Source organism: Oryzias latipes, chromosome 3 (assembly GCF_002234675.1).
Source record: "Oryzias latipes chromosome 3, ASM223467v1".
In the NCBI taxonomy this organism is placed as follows: domain Eukaryota; kingdom Metazoa; phylum Chordata; class Actinopteri; order Beloniformes; family Adrianichthyidae; genus Oryzias; species Oryzias latipes.
Genome location: NC_019861.2, coordinates 21,144,498 through 21,161,364, shown reverse-complemented (window position 1 = coordinate 21,161,364; position 16,867 = coordinate 21,144,498). Strand labels below are relative to the sequence as shown.

At 35.8% G+C, this 16,867-nt stretch overlaps 1 protein-coding gene across 1 annotated transcript; it reads left to right on the top strand.

Annotated features, from left to right (window-relative positions):
• The first annotated feature begins 1,109 nt into the window (after positions 1-1,109).
• Positions 1,110-16,335, top strand: mtmr10 (myotubularin related protein 10). The gene is made up of 16 exons (XM_023953485.1): positions 1,110-1,645; positions 2,404-2,464; positions 3,909-4,045; positions 4,459-4,531; positions 5,391-5,533; positions 7,596-7,689; positions 7,787-7,937; positions 8,899-8,986; positions 9,587-9,675; positions 10,644-10,774; positions 11,324-11,393; positions 11,626-11,696; positions 11,878-12,050; positions 12,156-12,326; positions 12,519-12,701; positions 13,067-16,335. The coding sequence occupies exons 1-16, from the start codon at positions 1,589-1,591 to the stop codon at positions 13,670-13,672; spliced, it is 2,298 nt and encodes a 765-aa protein (XP_023809253.1). The 5' UTR covers positions 1,110-1,588; the 3' UTR covers positions 13,673-16,335.
• Positions 16,336-16,867: the final 532 nt, after the last annotated feature.

The window sequence follows — 16,867 nt, the reverse complement described above, 5'->3', positions numbered from 1 at the left end:
GATATTTACCCTTCCAATCATTTTTTACATTGACGCTTTAACTAGGATAGTGATCTTTGTTTCCTTTGTGGCAATGATGTAGAAACTGTGGAACATCTTTTCTTTGAATGTTTTCATGTAAAAGAGTTTTGGTCTTCTTTTCATAATTGGCTCAAATCAAAAAATATCACCAATAACCCTTTAAATTGGAATACAATTAAAATTTGATTACAATTAATTGACAAAAATCTGGACTTTCTGATTAATGTACTGATTGTAATTTCAAAGCATTTTTTACATACTTGTAAATTCTTAAAGGTGAAACCTCCCATTAATGGATTACTAAACCGTCTCAAACTATTCTCTAAATCTTTACAGTACATGAATCACAAGAATGCCCAGACATTGTGTAATTTATTTGATCAATTTAAACTTTTGTAATAGCACCTTATCTTTATTGATTTTTTTAAAGTTATATTTGTTTTCATATTTGTTTACCTTTATGTCAGCACTCATATTGTTGTCATGATTAACAGACATGCCGTGATTGTTTGTTAAATATTTGCTTCAATAAAAAAAAAAAGATGCATAGGAATCAAATAATATATATAATAACTTCTCCGCACAAACATCTTGTCAAGACCAACTGTTTTTCACTCTTCATCCTTTTCACTGAAAAGTTTTCAGTACCTTACTTCATCCATCCTTACTGATATCTGGTGCTCCAAGCTCCATAGCTAACTCTTCCACTCTGCTTCACCATTTTGTCTTGGTGATTATAATTTGCTTCACGTCCTTTTATTTTTTTGCTTTGCCAACCCATAGACCTGTCTGCCAACTTGTACATCGCCACCTCTTCATCCTTAGTGTTCAACCTGTCGCACAAGTTCTCATCCTGACCTTTGCCACTTCCACCGTTCCCTTGCGCATCATGGGAGTTGTAGTGTTTTCTGTTAGGCGAGATTAAAGTTGGACAAAGAGGTAATAACGTTTTTTAAATGTTTTTAATACACATTAGCAGGTTGGCTTACTTAAAGAATAAGCATTTTAGTTATACGGACCATATCTGGAAAGTTCTGTTCGGGCGGTATCGGCAACGATCGGCGCACAGCTTTAGCTGCGGAGGACGGAAGCAGGGCGGGACCTACGCTTTGTATAAACATGGCCGTTGAGTCCTTTGCAGCGTTCACTGAATTAGCCTGACTTTGAGGAAGTCGACCAGGGTAGCTAATACTGGAACAGGTGTTAAGAAAATGTAGACCCCCAACGGAGGTTTCTATTTCCCTAACAGTTTTGTTTCTGCGTTGGAACGATATGTATTTTTTACTTTATTAAGTACTTTATGCTAGCTCGCTAACTGAGCTAACTCCGTCGTTTCGTCGTTAACTTCTGTCAACTTTTTCTCCTAGCTCTGAACTTCTTAACGAAATGGTGTGTCATCGCTCGTTCGGGATATTTAAATGAATGTTGGACACATTGGAGTTTGGGAATAAGTCGGACCATTTTAAAAAAGAATTTCCTGAAGGCTTCCTTGTGGAGTTTTTTGGTTTTTGTGCCCCGCTTGTCAGGCGCTAGTTTACTGCATGAACGTCAAGAGCGGACATAAACAATGTTTTCTGGCAAACCTTTGAAACCCACCTTCAAGTGTTACCTTCCTCCAGTGCAGGTTTGTTTAAATTTATTCAAGAGAAATGGTTAACATTAACATTGGTAGTATTTTTGGTTTTAAAACTTTTTCTTTAAACGAGCTTTTTAGGGAAACCCTGTAGTTAAGCTGAAGTGGGCTTTAAAAAAACAGCAGTTGCCTTAAATATCAACATTACTGTAAAAACTTAAATTTTTACTACATTTTGTAAATCCACTATGTAGTATTTCAGAATACCTAATTGGTAATCAAATATAAACATTTTCCAATCTTCAAAACTTAAAGAAATTAAATTATTAAACAAATAAATTAGTAGGATAACCATACTTTGAATAAACTATTAAAATTCATTTCTAAAGTAATAAATGTACAATTCTTTTTTTTCTAAAACATTTATAATTTAGATGTTTTACATTGTGTGTGTTTTTTCATTTGTTAATTTTTTAATTGTCTCCACTAAGAAGTTGCAAAAGTCTTGTATACGTAGTAATAACATGAAAGCAACATAAAAATCAAGTTTTCTTTTCTTTTACTGTTAAGTAACTGTAACAAGTTTTACTTTTCAAACAGTTCCATGACCGTTTGTGAATTGTGTTAAATTGCTGTTTTCAGTTTAAAAAAAGATGTCAGTTGTCATTTTAAAAAGTAGGATTGTTGTCAAACTAATTTTATATAGAACCCATTCAAAGACTTTATTTCATTTGGTCAGCCACATGACTGCTATTATTGATTAACTTTCCAATATGCAGCATATGCCTTTTCTCCCTTTTCTTTCTCAGACTGATGTTAACAAAACAATTGAACCTCCACTAAGAAAACTGGAGCCTAGGCTGCTTTCTGGTAAGTTTCTCTCTTTTTTCCCCCCTGAAATATACCAGAGAAATACCAAAAGGAGTAAATTAAACAACAACGGCATGTTTGGCAAAAAGATATTCAAAGCATTCTGTTGTGTTATTATGACCCTTTTAAAGTTCCCTATGATAGGATTTATATCAAAGATATCTGTTTCCCATAAAGATTTTTTATGGGAACATCTCTGGGTAAGCCTCAGACCTGTTTGTTGGCAGAAAAACATGTTTGGGTTTTACTGTGAATAATGACCCTGATTACAGGCTTTCATCACTAGCACCCACATCATCTTGTTTTCACTCATTCTATTAAAATAGCTCCAGAAAAGCTGTTTTTTTAGGAAGACTACAAATGCGATACCATTAATAGGTCATTAGTTACAATTTGAATGCTCTTTTCACCTACTTTTTTGCTTTAAATGTGATTAGTTGACCTGTAGCTTGAAAGTCTTTAACAGAAAAGGGTGGGGCTACTTAATAGTAGTTTTTCCAGCTTGTACACTCAAATTCTGGAAACGTTACGTGCTTTGGAAGAAATTCACGACGAGAGACGAGGCATTTGCATTTTTCTCCGCACAGTTTTTTGGCTACAGTTTTAATTCACTTGCTGGGATGGATTTTTGAACCAGGCAGGCAGGCAGACTTGATCGTTTCATTACCTGGTTCCTCATTTTATTTGTCTGATCATGTAGACTGGTTTGAGTGACAGCTTTTGAGTGAAGTTCCAGCTAAATGGTTTTGTGATGGTAAAACGAGTCAGAGATTAAATGTTTCAAACATGTATAGTATAGTAGGGTACAACCACACTTTACATTTGTATTTGACCTTTTTGTATTAACATATTTAGACATTTCAGTGGTCACACGGGTTGTTTTTGCTGTTGCATTTTTACTACCGGTATTATGCTGCAGATATTCAAGATTAGAAATTATGATCTCAGCCTGCTTCTTGGTTGCATGCACATTTGAAATCGGATTTAATTTATTTGTTTTGCACAGTTTAAGAGTTTTGCAAACTTATCTGAAAAGGCAAGCTTAGTATGGAAAGCAAAATACTGTTTCAGGTTCCAAAACATGGCACATAAAATGACATTGCTTTTTTTCTGTGGGGAATCACGTAATCCTGTTGCATTACATTTTTTATGAGCACAAAAGAAGCAATGCTGTCTTTTGTGTAGTGAAAGTTTAACTTGACACGATCATCAGTTCATGTTTTTTTATTATAGTTAGTTGCTAGTCACACACTTTAAAGGGAGATGATTTAACATGTTGTTTATTGTGTAGTTTTGATTATAGTTATTATAGTGTAGAAAAATAAGTTTTGAAATTCTTGTAGTGCTGTTTTTTTCTTGACATTTTAAATTAGGAATGCATCATTAGACTGACATTTTAATGCTTTTGTGATTTATTTATTTTTAATATCCTTTCATGCTTCAGGTGAGATAGTGGTCAATGAGGTGAACTTTGTGAAGAAATGCATCAGCACCGACAACAGTCAGGACGATCTTTGGGGGAAGCTGATATGCACCAACTTCAAGGTTTCTTTCATTCCCCAAGACCCTCCACAAAAACAGGTATTTGATGGGATTTTATTATTATATTTAAATGTTTTAACTTACAAAAACATTGATGTTACAACCTTATCTCGTTATCACCATACAGAGAAGTGATTATGTCAAAATGAAGCATTGCAGCTTTAGTGCATGGCTTATATTTTGTATCATCAAACACGCACAGAACTTTGATTTTGCACAAAATGCACCTAGCGAAGAGGAAGGAATGCTTTTTGATCATCGATGTTGCACAAGAAATGAGAAAACAGAAACCATTTTCACCGCTGCAGCAGATGGTTGGCTTGATAACAAACTGGAAGTAGATCATTGCTCAGTCTGAGGAACTTGGCATACTATATAGCCAACAGCATGACATATTATAGGAACAACACAGTTGATTAGATGTCAACCTCTTTTGATTGCCTCCTTTACAGAGAACCCAGCTTTTCCACCTCCTCCTTGGAGAACATGATATCCCTCTGACATGTCTGGACCAAGTAGTGACGGGTAAACTTAATTCGCTCATACTCTATGATTATACACAGTTTCTTTATAAGGAATTGCATTCCTTGTCATGTCTATGATACTTTAACAGAACAGCAGATGCAGCACAAAGCAGTCATTTTTCACGAGTGAGCTTGATAACATGTATGTTAAGTTATCTAAGGAAATGGTCTGTTGTCATGACGCCTGGTAATGTTTTTGCACATCATTGGCGACAGTTGTTTTCAGAAGCATTCAAGTTGTGTGTTTTGTGGTGGGGAAGCATAAGAGTTTGGTTTACTCAGTATTAGTCATGAATATTCATTAATATCAGTATAGTTTATGTTTCTTTGCACTCTTTTTTTAATGTAGATAAATGATGGTATAATTTTAGTGATGTTTTCTTAACTACATCATTGTGATCGAATGTGTAGCACTTACTCAGTTCATATTTGTTTTCATTTACTGGTATTTAGGTGGCACTTGTTCTTGCATTGCTCAGTAAGAGGATTTGTAAATATTTTAGTGGATTCAAGACATTTGATATCAAATTGTATTTTTGCAGCGGAAAATAGTAGTTGCTGATGCTCTCTTGACTCTTGTTTGGTTTGGCGACCCAATGTTAGGTTAGTCTTGAGCTGATGGACACATGGCTTTACATTGGAGTCAAATACCTTAGTTTACAGAAGAGTTTATGGGTTATTCAATAACTTCACGATTCCCAGGTGTTAATGCTGAAAAAGAGAAAACGAGTCCAAAGTATCGCTTTATCTACCTTGATGCTTTACAAATAAGAGTCTTGATGCACCTTTGCTAATCTAAAAAACAGGTAATCTCACATATTTAGCTAATGTCGTTCTTTTTTTGTCTCTTGTCTTTTCAGTTAATGATTTAAAGGGAAAAAAGAAGATATTGAGTTCTAACCAGAAACTAAAGTTCAATCCCACTGAGCTCATTCTGTACTGCAAAGACCTGCGCATTATACGGTTCTGCTTTGATGAAGCGGGACCAGAAAGTGCAAGAAAGGTAAATTAATAAGTATTTTAATGTAAAATTTCTCTACTGTTCAATCATTAGATATAGGTTTAGAAGAGGCTTTTTCTAGACTTTCTTATATTGAGAATATTGGAAAGGTTATCAGTTAACTCTCAGATTTATCGGTTGAGAAAGTTGATTTATGGATTAACAAATTATTGAATAAAATGTGATAATATTCCTTACTGTTAAAGAACATCAAGGCAGAAATAATTAAGGTTTCAAAATTTTCAAAAGACTGAAATCCCCCAAAAATATTTACCAAAACTACTTCCATATTATTCAGCATTTGACTAAGACTGGCTTAAGATGTGTTTACATAAATTTAGTTGTACATTTTAAATTTCAAATGCAATCTAAAGCTTAAAGTGTTTAAATGTGTATTGTTTTTATTTTGGGAATTTACAAGCTGCTTTTTAAAAATACTTCATTAATGGAGATGTGAAGTCATGCTGTACCTGTTGTATGTGTTAACACACAGTGGAAAATGTTCAAACTCCATAGGATCTCAGAACAAATCTGCCCTTCTTGTTCTATGACTTTATTTTGGAAATGTTGAGAACCTGACACTGAGCGCACTTGTTTTTTTTTTTTTTTTTGTTTGTTCTCTTGCTCAACATGTGAAATTCTCCTACCTGTGAGAGCATCATGTTGTGTAGGAAATTCCAGGGTCAGAGCCTCACCCCTCTCACACACAGTGTCCTCTGGTGGTGTTCAGTGTTTCTCCTGAATAGGCAGCTTTGTTAGGCTCCAGTGATGATCCTATTGGATCATAAGGAAAGGGAACATTCACGCATCGCTGTTACTGTGACCCCGCCCACTTTTTCATGTCAGTCCTCATGAACAGGCGATTTAAAATCCACACCGTAGGAAAAAAATAACTACGTTTATCACAATGAAATGAAAACCTAATAAGTGCTGTTTGCAAACTGTTGCTGGTGAGATGACAGGTGGGGCAAAATGAGCGTGTCTGTGGATGGACTGTGAGCGTCTGCGTTAGTGGGAAATGCAAGAAGCTGTAGTACATGTTTATGACTGCACAGCTGGTTATTTTGGTCATGTTTACGGCGTCACAGCGGCTGACATTTCTAAAGTTAGAAGTTCAGTTTGTTGAATAAAAAACCAAGCAAGGCCAGATTAAACCCAGACTTCTCTTCTGTTCTGCCAAATGTTAAAATGAAATTTGGGCAAGTTTAAAAGGAATACTACAGCTGATCATCATTCCATTTATTGGGGTAGAAAAAAATTAATAATGACACTGTCCAATTGCAGAACATTTATATTACTATAATTAGCAAACTAATGAAAAAGTAAAAATAATTAATTTTACATGCAATAAAAGCACCACCACAGAATTAACCTATATTAAGGAACTCGGGGACTGTCTCACAATGTAACAAAAGATGAATAAATCAAAATAGGCTTATTTATTTTCATGTTAATGAAAGTGAAGTTCTTAGAAATATTGATGGCAATTTGTTCTGGTGTATCCAATCCAATTGCTGTAGGTATTACATACAACAAATGCACAGTATTTACAGTTTCAAACATAGTTGCAACTTTGGCCAATTTTCCTTGTGCAATATTGTTATGAAGGCACTTTTTTGAGTTATGCCAAAATAGGTTTAAAAAGCTATTGGACCTGCTGTTTGTGGATTCAATAACATTTCAGATATATTTGGAAGTGTTTTTGTATTTCTTTGTATTAGATTTCACATTATAGTGGATGATGACGCAGTTGTTAAGGAGAGAATTTAAGATAGGCATTTGATGTCATAAACATTGCTGACCCCCTGCTATAGATGGTCAATTACTATTGTGAAAGGAGAAACTCAACATAAGATTTTGGCAAATGCTGGGCAACAATATTAAAGCTATGTAGATCTAGATGCTATAAGTCAATGAAATGGCTATTAGGACTGTAATAATTGTCAACATGGCAACATGGAGATTAAAAACTACAAAATTAACTGTACACCATAAAACATGTCTAATTAAATGTGAAATATTCTATCGTTATTTGTCAAAGTCTTGCTGCCTTTCTTTTCTGTAGGTTTGCCTTGCTATCGCCCACTATTCTCATCCAGCTGATATTCAACTATTGTTTGGTTTTGAGTATCAGGGACGGCGATACCATGAATCTAAAGGTAGTGTAAGTTGATCCTCGTGCTTTTTTAAAAATTTTAGTTCTTTGACTTCCTCTACAAATGTTTTTAACTTGAACCATTGTATCTTTGTTTCCAGAGGAGCGACTCAGAAGTTCCACCCAAAGGGGAGGAGCATTGCAGGTTCCTATTTTTGATCGTTCATCGGATTGGGATCGGGAGATCAAGAGGACAAGTGCTTCAGAGTGGAGGGTTTGCTCAGTCAACCAGAAATATGCCATCTCCCCAAGGTTTCAAGCTTTTTTCTTCATTAGCTATTTCTTTAGGAAATATATTTTACTGTGTGCTTTTAAGAAGAGTGCATATCTTTTTATGGTGCTTTAGCACAATACATGAATCAGTGGTGCCATCATGCAGAACACTGGCTTGATTCAGACTGGACATATGACACGTACACTTTGATTCTTTGTTCTCCTGCATCCACAAACAACTGCTATTGAAGATCCTGAGCACAAAGGAGAGTTTGAACTCACAATAAAATGGTTCTATTGTTTACAGTACAACACCCAAGGCTATCCTTTTCATTTGTGCAAATATCCAGGTAAAGAAATGTGATCCATGGATGAAAATTAGTTTGCTTTTCTAGCAGAATTTTCCGTCTGTCAAAGCAGCTCAGAAATAAAATGTTGATTATATTTATTCAAGTCTGAATATGCTTGGAATTCATGTTCGCTATAAACCTGAAAGGTGCAACTAAGAAATTTACGCAAGCAGCTATTTGCATGAAAATTTTCAAATACAAAAAGGTTCTACTCATTTTATTTCTTTCTTTTTTTTTAAATATTTAAATGATTTTTTTAAGTTAGATGGGAAATAATGATTCTTAAAAATTAAACAAAAACAATATGAATCATTTTAAAAAAAATTGCTGACATAACGGTAATATTTAGTCAAAAGTTTTCTTTGATTTATGTTCAAGAATATCGGTTTAATTGTCTTTCCTTATTTCTAATTTATACGTATTTCCATAGCTGAATTTCTCATTTAGTGCCTAACTTGTTGGAACGGTCAAAAACGGCCCATATAGACCTGCTGTTTGAAGCAAATACATTTTTGTAAATAAGTGAATAGATGCTAATATTACAGGGAGTTGATAAGCAGTCTTTTATAGTCCTGCTTTAATAATGCGAAATGTAATATTTATAAATTGGCAGATATAATGTCAGTTTTTCTTCCATCCTTTCTTTCCAGTCTTCCAGAGCACATTGTGGTGCCGGCCTCTTTGGCAGACCAGGATCTAAAGCAGTACTCATCATTCTATAATGATGGCCGCATCCCTGTGAGTACTAAAGATCTGACAGCTGACCAGCTGCTGATTTTACTTTGCATGATGTTTAGGTCGTAAAACAAAAAACACTTGGGCAGTAGAGTATTTGATAGTCCCAAAATTTTAAGCCATACAACTTACAAAGATCAGAGCTCAGTAGTGTTCATTACTGATGCACTTCAACTGTTAGAATGTAAATAAGAACCTAAGGAATTACATAGGAGGATTTTTTTTTAAAGAATTTATTTGTTTAACAGTGCAGAAAACAAGTATTTGATAAGAAGACATCAATTATTAAATAATTATTTAAAAGATTGAATAAATACAAAATTTCTAACAATTTCCCACCACCAGGAGCTCCATGCAAGATCTTAGCTCATGTGATGTTTCACAAATGATCTTGAGAACAGTGAAGAAGCGGCTCCAATCTCCACGTAGGAGCTAAACACTTGCTCTCTGCACAATTAAGCAAATACATTCTTCAATCATTGTACAAGGTCATTTCCACCCTGTATAATCTGTGACTTCCAAAATTTGTTTTGCCAAACTAATTCATGAATTATTATGCATTTTTTAAAATCTCTGTTTAATTTAAAATGTCCTTTTTGAAAGATGTGGTGCTGGAGTAACCGTGATGGGAGTGCTCTGATCCGCATGGCCAACATCACAGACCTGCAGCAGCAGAGGAAGATTGAACAGAGGTATTTTTCCACTGCTTTCAAACTGTTGGACCAAAAGTTTCAACTAAATTGTCCATTTCTTTACTCGAAATCTACGTTAAAATTGTTTGTCTTTTTCAGTTCCCTTGTTTGTAAAGAAAACGGTGCATTGGTCATAACAAGACCCCCATCTTTGAAGAGGGTTTTAATGTGTCTGTGGTGAAATCTTCATGATATAGTTCACCTGCAGCAATTCAATAGATGCATTTTTAATAAAGACTGTAAAATGCATCTTTAAATATAAAACTATTTGTTGCACTTTAAGACAGTCATTTAAAAAGTGTTATTATTTCAATGAAGACCAGAGGATTACATTTGTTAGAGATACAGATTCATAGACTTAAGTTTAAACATTTTGGTTTGTCCATTTGTGACACCAATTTATTGAATTCCCTTAACAAGTGTTGGCAGTCAACACTAAGAGATTGTTGGCAATGATTTAGACAGCAGATTCTGTGCTGATCTTCTATTGCACATTTTGGACAAAGTGTGGTTTGATAACAGACGATCAAAGTTTTCCTTTTTCTGTGCTGTGTTGCTGTTGTCTGTGGTTGTATTGTAGTCATTTTCCCCCCTTTTTTTAAACAAAAATATGGAAATCAGTGTTTAAAGTGTTCGTAAACTGGTTCCTTGGCTCCTTAAATTACTGCTGACCTGACATTTAGATGTGACTGAATCTGAGTGGCATGCGGTGCAAATCCCGGGTGAATAAGATTTTAAATCTAGTAATGGGCGAGCATTTGGTTTATGGCATCATAAGTGTTATCTGGGCCCATTTATCATCATGATGACAGTGTTCTCGTTTTTGTTTTGCTAACGTTTACTCCTTTGGTTAAGGTAATGTTATTTATCTAGACTTCCTCACCACATTCAGTACCTGAACTTAATATTGTAAGGACTTGGCTCTCTCGTCAACAACGGTGTGAGCACCAACTCTTGCTCTTCTGTAGGATCTTCAGTGCCATCAGAAAAAGCCATCCTCAAGACTCTGAGGCTGTGAGATTAGAGCTTGACAAGGGTCTTCCAACCATTCAAGAAATCCAAAGTGCCTTTGCCAAAATCAGGCAGATTTGTGTCTTAGGTGAGTTATGTTGTATTGCACAAAAAAGTAAACACATTCTATGTGCATTTGTCCTGTTTCTGCATTTACATTTTCTGTGTTTTTAGAAATCAACATATTTCTAACACCGGAACTTTAGCTTCAGTGTTAACATTCCTTCGACCGTCGTAACTCTTCAACTGTTTACGCAATGAACGTAATTCTAGCAAATTCTGAAGCGGAGCAAAGCAGCCTTAGGGTGGTTTGCAACAGAAGAGAAGCGCTTATGCATTTCACCTAAATCCACCGATTCATGTTGATCGCCTAAACGGTTGAAGAGTTGGTTTGTGAATTTAAGACATGGACAGCATATATTAATATAACATTTAAAAATGCAAATACATGACTTATAGCCTGTTAAGCTAATTTCCATCTTTAGTCCCCAGACAGGTTTAAGGTCCCTAAGTAAAAAGACGAGTTAAGTTATGGCATACCAAAGAGCTTTTGTTATTTAGGCAACATCCCCAGGGTTAAAGGGTTGAGCTTTTTACCAAAGGAGACGCATTTCAGAAATACTTTTGAATTCTGCAGATCCATTTGAGGAGACTGAAGAGCGATGGCTTTCATCTATTGAAAACTCCAGATGGCTCGACTATGTCAGGTATACAAGCAGTCACTTATTTATCATTTTAGAAGTCAATGTTTTACTTGGGATATATCTACAGACAAGAATATTGTGTGTTTTCCCCTTTCTGTTATTTTTATGAACGTTTTTTAAACAGAGCTCACAAATATATTTATTTTTCCCAAGTGAATCATTTCTAAACCGTTGACTTGCTTTTTTTTCTACACCAGTCATTGTCATTGAAATTGTTATTCTTTCTGTAACCAAGGGTCTTTTTAAGACAGTCAGCAGAAATAGTCTACCTCTTGGATGGAAGGAATGTTTCTGTAATTCTTCAAGGTAACTCCTTTTTCCCTTTCAAAAGTCACAGAGCTTTGCGTACTGTGCAGTTTGGATTTTGCTTGTTCTTAATAATCTGGCCAGTCTGGCTTTGACACTTGGCGGAATTTATTCTTTTTTTTGTTTCTCTCATTTTTGTCCAGGCCTAGCATAACGTTTGTTTGTTTCTTCTGTTGTGTAGAGGAGGAGGACCGAGACCTGAACTGTGTTGTGTCCTCATTGGTGCAGCTCATGTTGGACCCTCACTATCGCAGCCTCACTGGTTTTCAGAGTTTGGTGCAGAAGGAGTGGGTGATGGCTGGCCATCGCTTTCTGGACAGATGCAACCACTTGAAGAAGAATGATAGAGAGGAGGTATGCCTGTACTTGTTAATATTTCTAGTTACAGGAAGCAGTTCTCCAGATCTCCCTGGGATGTGTGGTGATGTGTTGTTTCCTGTTGTTACCTGTTGTATGAAGTGCCCGCTGTTCACATTGTTCCTGGACTGCGTATGGCAGATGATGAACCAGTATCCAGCTGCGTTTGAGTTCACAGAGGCATATCTGACAGTGCTGAGTGATAGCATGTGGATCCCACTGTTCAGCACTTTCCTCTTTAATTCTCCTAAGCAACGGACTCAACTCTTGACGGTAAAAAAATAATAATAATATTGAGACTAATAAGTATTGTGTTAACCTAATCTTTATTAATCAAAATGCTACAAAGCTCATTATGCCCCCCAGGTTTTCCTTAAAAAACAAATAAACCCAACAACATTTCATTTTGTTCTGTAGAAATAGTCTTCAGAATGCAGCGTGTGAAATGTCTTTTTTACTTTTTAGGACTTTGCCAAAAACAAAGCCATCCCTCCAGGAGAAGACCCTGCTGGGTTTTTCCCTGCAGTTTGGGAGTGGTCACAGCAGTTTTCCACCAAAGATCAAACCCTCTTTAACAACCCCATGTATGTCGGCAAAGGATCTGCACGTGTTCAGAACGGCGAAGTGAAAACCTTCAGACGCACAAAGGTACACAAGACACCAATTCCACGTCACATTAGCTTGTAGTTTGGTTGATGTGATGATCTTCTGCACACAGTCTGAAGGCATTTCAGAGATTTCAGAAAAACCTGTTCTCACAAAGGAGAAAACATCCATCCTTTAGTTTTTTTTTTTTATTTCTGCCATGCCGTTCAAATAAGCAGCTAAAACATTCTCTGATAAATTGATAAACAGTCTTTCTTTAAAAAATGTTCCATGCTCTTATAGCTTTGATCTTATCTTATGACAGTCTAATTCTTTTTATCTATATATTATTTTACTGACACATAATATACTGCCTCTATAGTTGACACAAGCTTACAATAGCCTAATTCTGGTTCTTTCTTCAACAGAAAGTTTATTCTTCCACAGTTCGGGGAACGTCTTCACTGCCGGCTAACGGGCTAAAAGGTAATGGAGAGCGCCGACGGAGCTCTCTGGTATCCGAGTTGAAGCCAGATTTCTCACCAGTGAAAGTGGAAAGTCCGTCTGACCGCTTCTTCAGAGACTGGTTCTCTCAACCTGCTGACCAGCACGGCGTCCTGATTCCCCTGCTCATGCCATCACATGTGGCTCTCTGGAAGCTCTTCTTCCTGCGCTGGGTCTCTGAAGCCTGCATTCCTAACGGAGGCCCCATCACTACCTACCACAAGCTATCCCAACTGGTCGATGAAATAGACATATTGCAGAGCCAACTGAGGCAATACAAAGGCTCCAGTCCAGGGAGCACACCACTTCCGAGCCCGAGCGCCCCCCCCTCTAACCAAAGAAGGATGTATTTTAAGGCGACTCCTCCATGTGACCCTTCCACCGTTCCAGACGTCTTTACCTCCTCCTTTCCTTTTAGTCCAGTGGGAAACCTATGCCGGCGAAATCTCCAGGGAACTCCAATTGGCAAATTTTTGAATGGTGCAAAGATCTGGCTCTCAACGGAGACTCTTGCTAATGACACTGTTTAAGGGTAATGGGTTTATATTTGTTTTTTTAAGAAAATCTAATTCTTCTTTATTATTTCTTTGTTAAATACTAATAAGAAACCTAAGAGATCAAATTCAACCATTTAAATGTTTTTCTAAATATAAGCTAAAAACTGCACCATTTATTGCAGCATCCAAATCTTGGGGAGTACTTAATTGTTAAAACTAAATCCTTAACATCTTCTACACCTTTTAAAGCGGATTGTTTGTTTGAAAAGAAAAAAAAGACAGAGAAATGTCTTCACTGTTGAGATATTTATGGTGGTTTTTGTGTGACAGAAATGGCACCTTCAGAGATTCTATAACTGCTATTCGATCAGACTCAGAAGACTCATCCATTGACATGATTCACTGTGCGTTAGAGTAATAATTAATAAACTGTTAAAAATATGGCTGTTGCTCTGCCAACAGTTTGTCTTTTTTAAATCCAATTATCCTTTAAGTTTCGTATTTTAAATTGGGAATGACTTAATTCTAAAACTGTGATGCACTTCACTAAACACTGATTTTCAAGAATTTAGTTTGTTTTGATGTTCAGGAAATGTAATTAAAGCTGAGAATGTTGTGCCTTTTTCATCCTAGCCGTATTTTAGAAAGAGAACCATTAAAAACCCAAAGCATGGCTTAAGGAATCGGTGTGCTACCTGGTTAAATGTAATAGAAAATCCTTTTATATTTAAGTTTTTTTTTCTTTTCTTCCTTCAAGGTCCTGTGTTGAAGGAAACCTGCAATAAGGGATAAATGCAGTGACTTCATTGTACTGCTTTATTTAGTTTTACTAAGGTTTTCTATTCTTTGTCATAGGAATCTTACTTAAGCAGAATCTTTATGCAGTTAGTGAGGACTAAAATATAATTTTTTTTCGTTTTGTTGTTTTTAAGATGTTGAACTTTCCTAAAGGCCTTCTGGTAAGGCACTGATCAGAAAAAAGTCGTAGCTGAATGTGAAAACAAGTGTGAAGTGATGGACCCAAGCTAATCTTGTTTTGAACAAATGGGGTTTTGAGTTTCAGGCAGGAAAGCTGTGGATCTGGTGATGGGAGCTCAGCTGTCATCTTTCATAATACCAATAAGCCTTCTGGATTCCAAGTCCTACATGAGCAGGTTGTTTTTTACTTGAAGTCCCATTCCACCTATATTTTTAACTATTGCTTCGTTCCCAGTGGTCTTTTCATTATGACTACGTAGATTTTAGCCAAAATTTTAATAAAACTGTGTTTTTTAAGACATTGTTTCTGCAGAGTGGCAGGTGTCCATCAGACATTTGCCTCTGAGTTGTGGGCGGGACTGTTGGCGTGGAAGTAACCCTTCGCTGATTTTCCCGTCATCCCTTTGTCTACACACTCTCCCGCGAGCTTACAGCCCCTCACAATTCCAAGCTAACATTAAAAGTGCAAAAATGTTGAGCAATATCAGAGCTATCCAGCCGTACAGTTTTGAGCTGGATACCAGCTCAGACGAGGAAAATGAAGAATGTTAATGGATCTATTTATCTGTAAGTGGATGCATCAGGATTGAGCGGAACAGGGAACTTTGGCCTGCCCAATTCAGTTGCTGTGACACAAACATGAGCTTTTTTATCTGCTCCTGATTGAATAAAGAAGTGCACAGAAACACAGTTTTAACCTTAAATTCTTTTATATGTCTTCCATCATGAGAAACATGCTAAAACACCAAAAGCATGATATTCAAGGGAGTGGGTCTTTAACATTATGACAGCTGACAATAGAAATCTTCTGTTTGTCCTACCTTAATTTCTTTTTAAATAAAACCTTTAGCATACATGTGATGATCTCTGCAGAGAACCGAGAAGATGATTCTCCTACTGTCAACAACTTATCACCAGCTTTACATTACATGAATAGAGATGCATCAGAATTTATCTCTGGCCATTACTGTATAATTTGAAGGACACCATAGAAATATCAAAACATGTTATAAAAATGCCTCAAAGACCTGGCAACAAACATAATTTTTCCTGTCAACGAGGAGCATTAATCTTCCAATCCAGTAGTGATTATACTATTACATGTTCTTTGGCAATAAATGTTTCAGGTTCTTTATTGCATAGTATATACAGTGTGAGTGCAAATCTGCCCTCTCAAATGCTAAATTGCACATTTTACCCAAAATATAGATTATTTTAAGAGATTGGTTGAAAATATTTTTTGCAGATTTAAATACTTTTATATGCTTGAAGTTTTTCCAATTCATTTTTTTTTTTTAATTAATGGTACTATAAAATGTTAATCCCTTATTTAGTCTTTATACTTATGGATGTATATTTATATGCTGTTTTTCCATTTAATTCACCATGATGTTCTCTGCTGTAATTGTATGATGGCTGTGCTCATTGTCACAGTTTGACTTTTAGATTCGGCAGATGTATTTATTCAATTATGAATATTTCTGTAAGAGGAATGGAGTTGCTGCTGCTCATCCTCTGTGCCTTTTTTGGGAAGATTTACTTTTTTTGTATTTATAATCTATATCTTTTGGCTTACTTTTGTCTTTTAAAATAAATAACTTTTACTAAATCTAGTAAATTTCATGAGAAGTGCACTGAAGTTGTTTTTCTTCTAAAAATGAGGATCAAGTGTTTATAACAATGTAACATGAAACAATTACATTAGTTTTCAACCATCACTGTGTTCTTGTGTTTATTTTACTAAGCAAAACCTCAGGGCAGCACAGCATTCACATTCTTGCTTTCCTACTGAAGTTTGACATTTTATATGTACAAAAGTTTATTTTAAGAAAAATAGGAACTAGAACACAATGACTGTAATACAGTGAAATTTTCTACTTTAACTTTCTGAAATAAATATTTCAAACCTAATTGTATATACCAACCAACAAATGCTGATTATCTTACAATTCAATTATCCATGAAGGTTTCCTCGGATAACTTTTCTGATGACACAAGAGTTAAAGATGGAGATAGTTAATTGTGCAGGACTCAAAGGCCTGTTCACTACAAATTTGCAACACTTACACTGTAAAGGTGTTCTATCTATCTTATCATGATGCTTGAAAAAGTCTTGTATAGTAGATGGTGGTTTTATTCCCTCTGCTGTCTGCCATACTATCTTTTAGATTTAAGGCACTTAATATAGTAATTTCCACTTTCTGCTATTGACCCGGGATTTGCACCGCATGCCACTCTCAGTAACTGGTA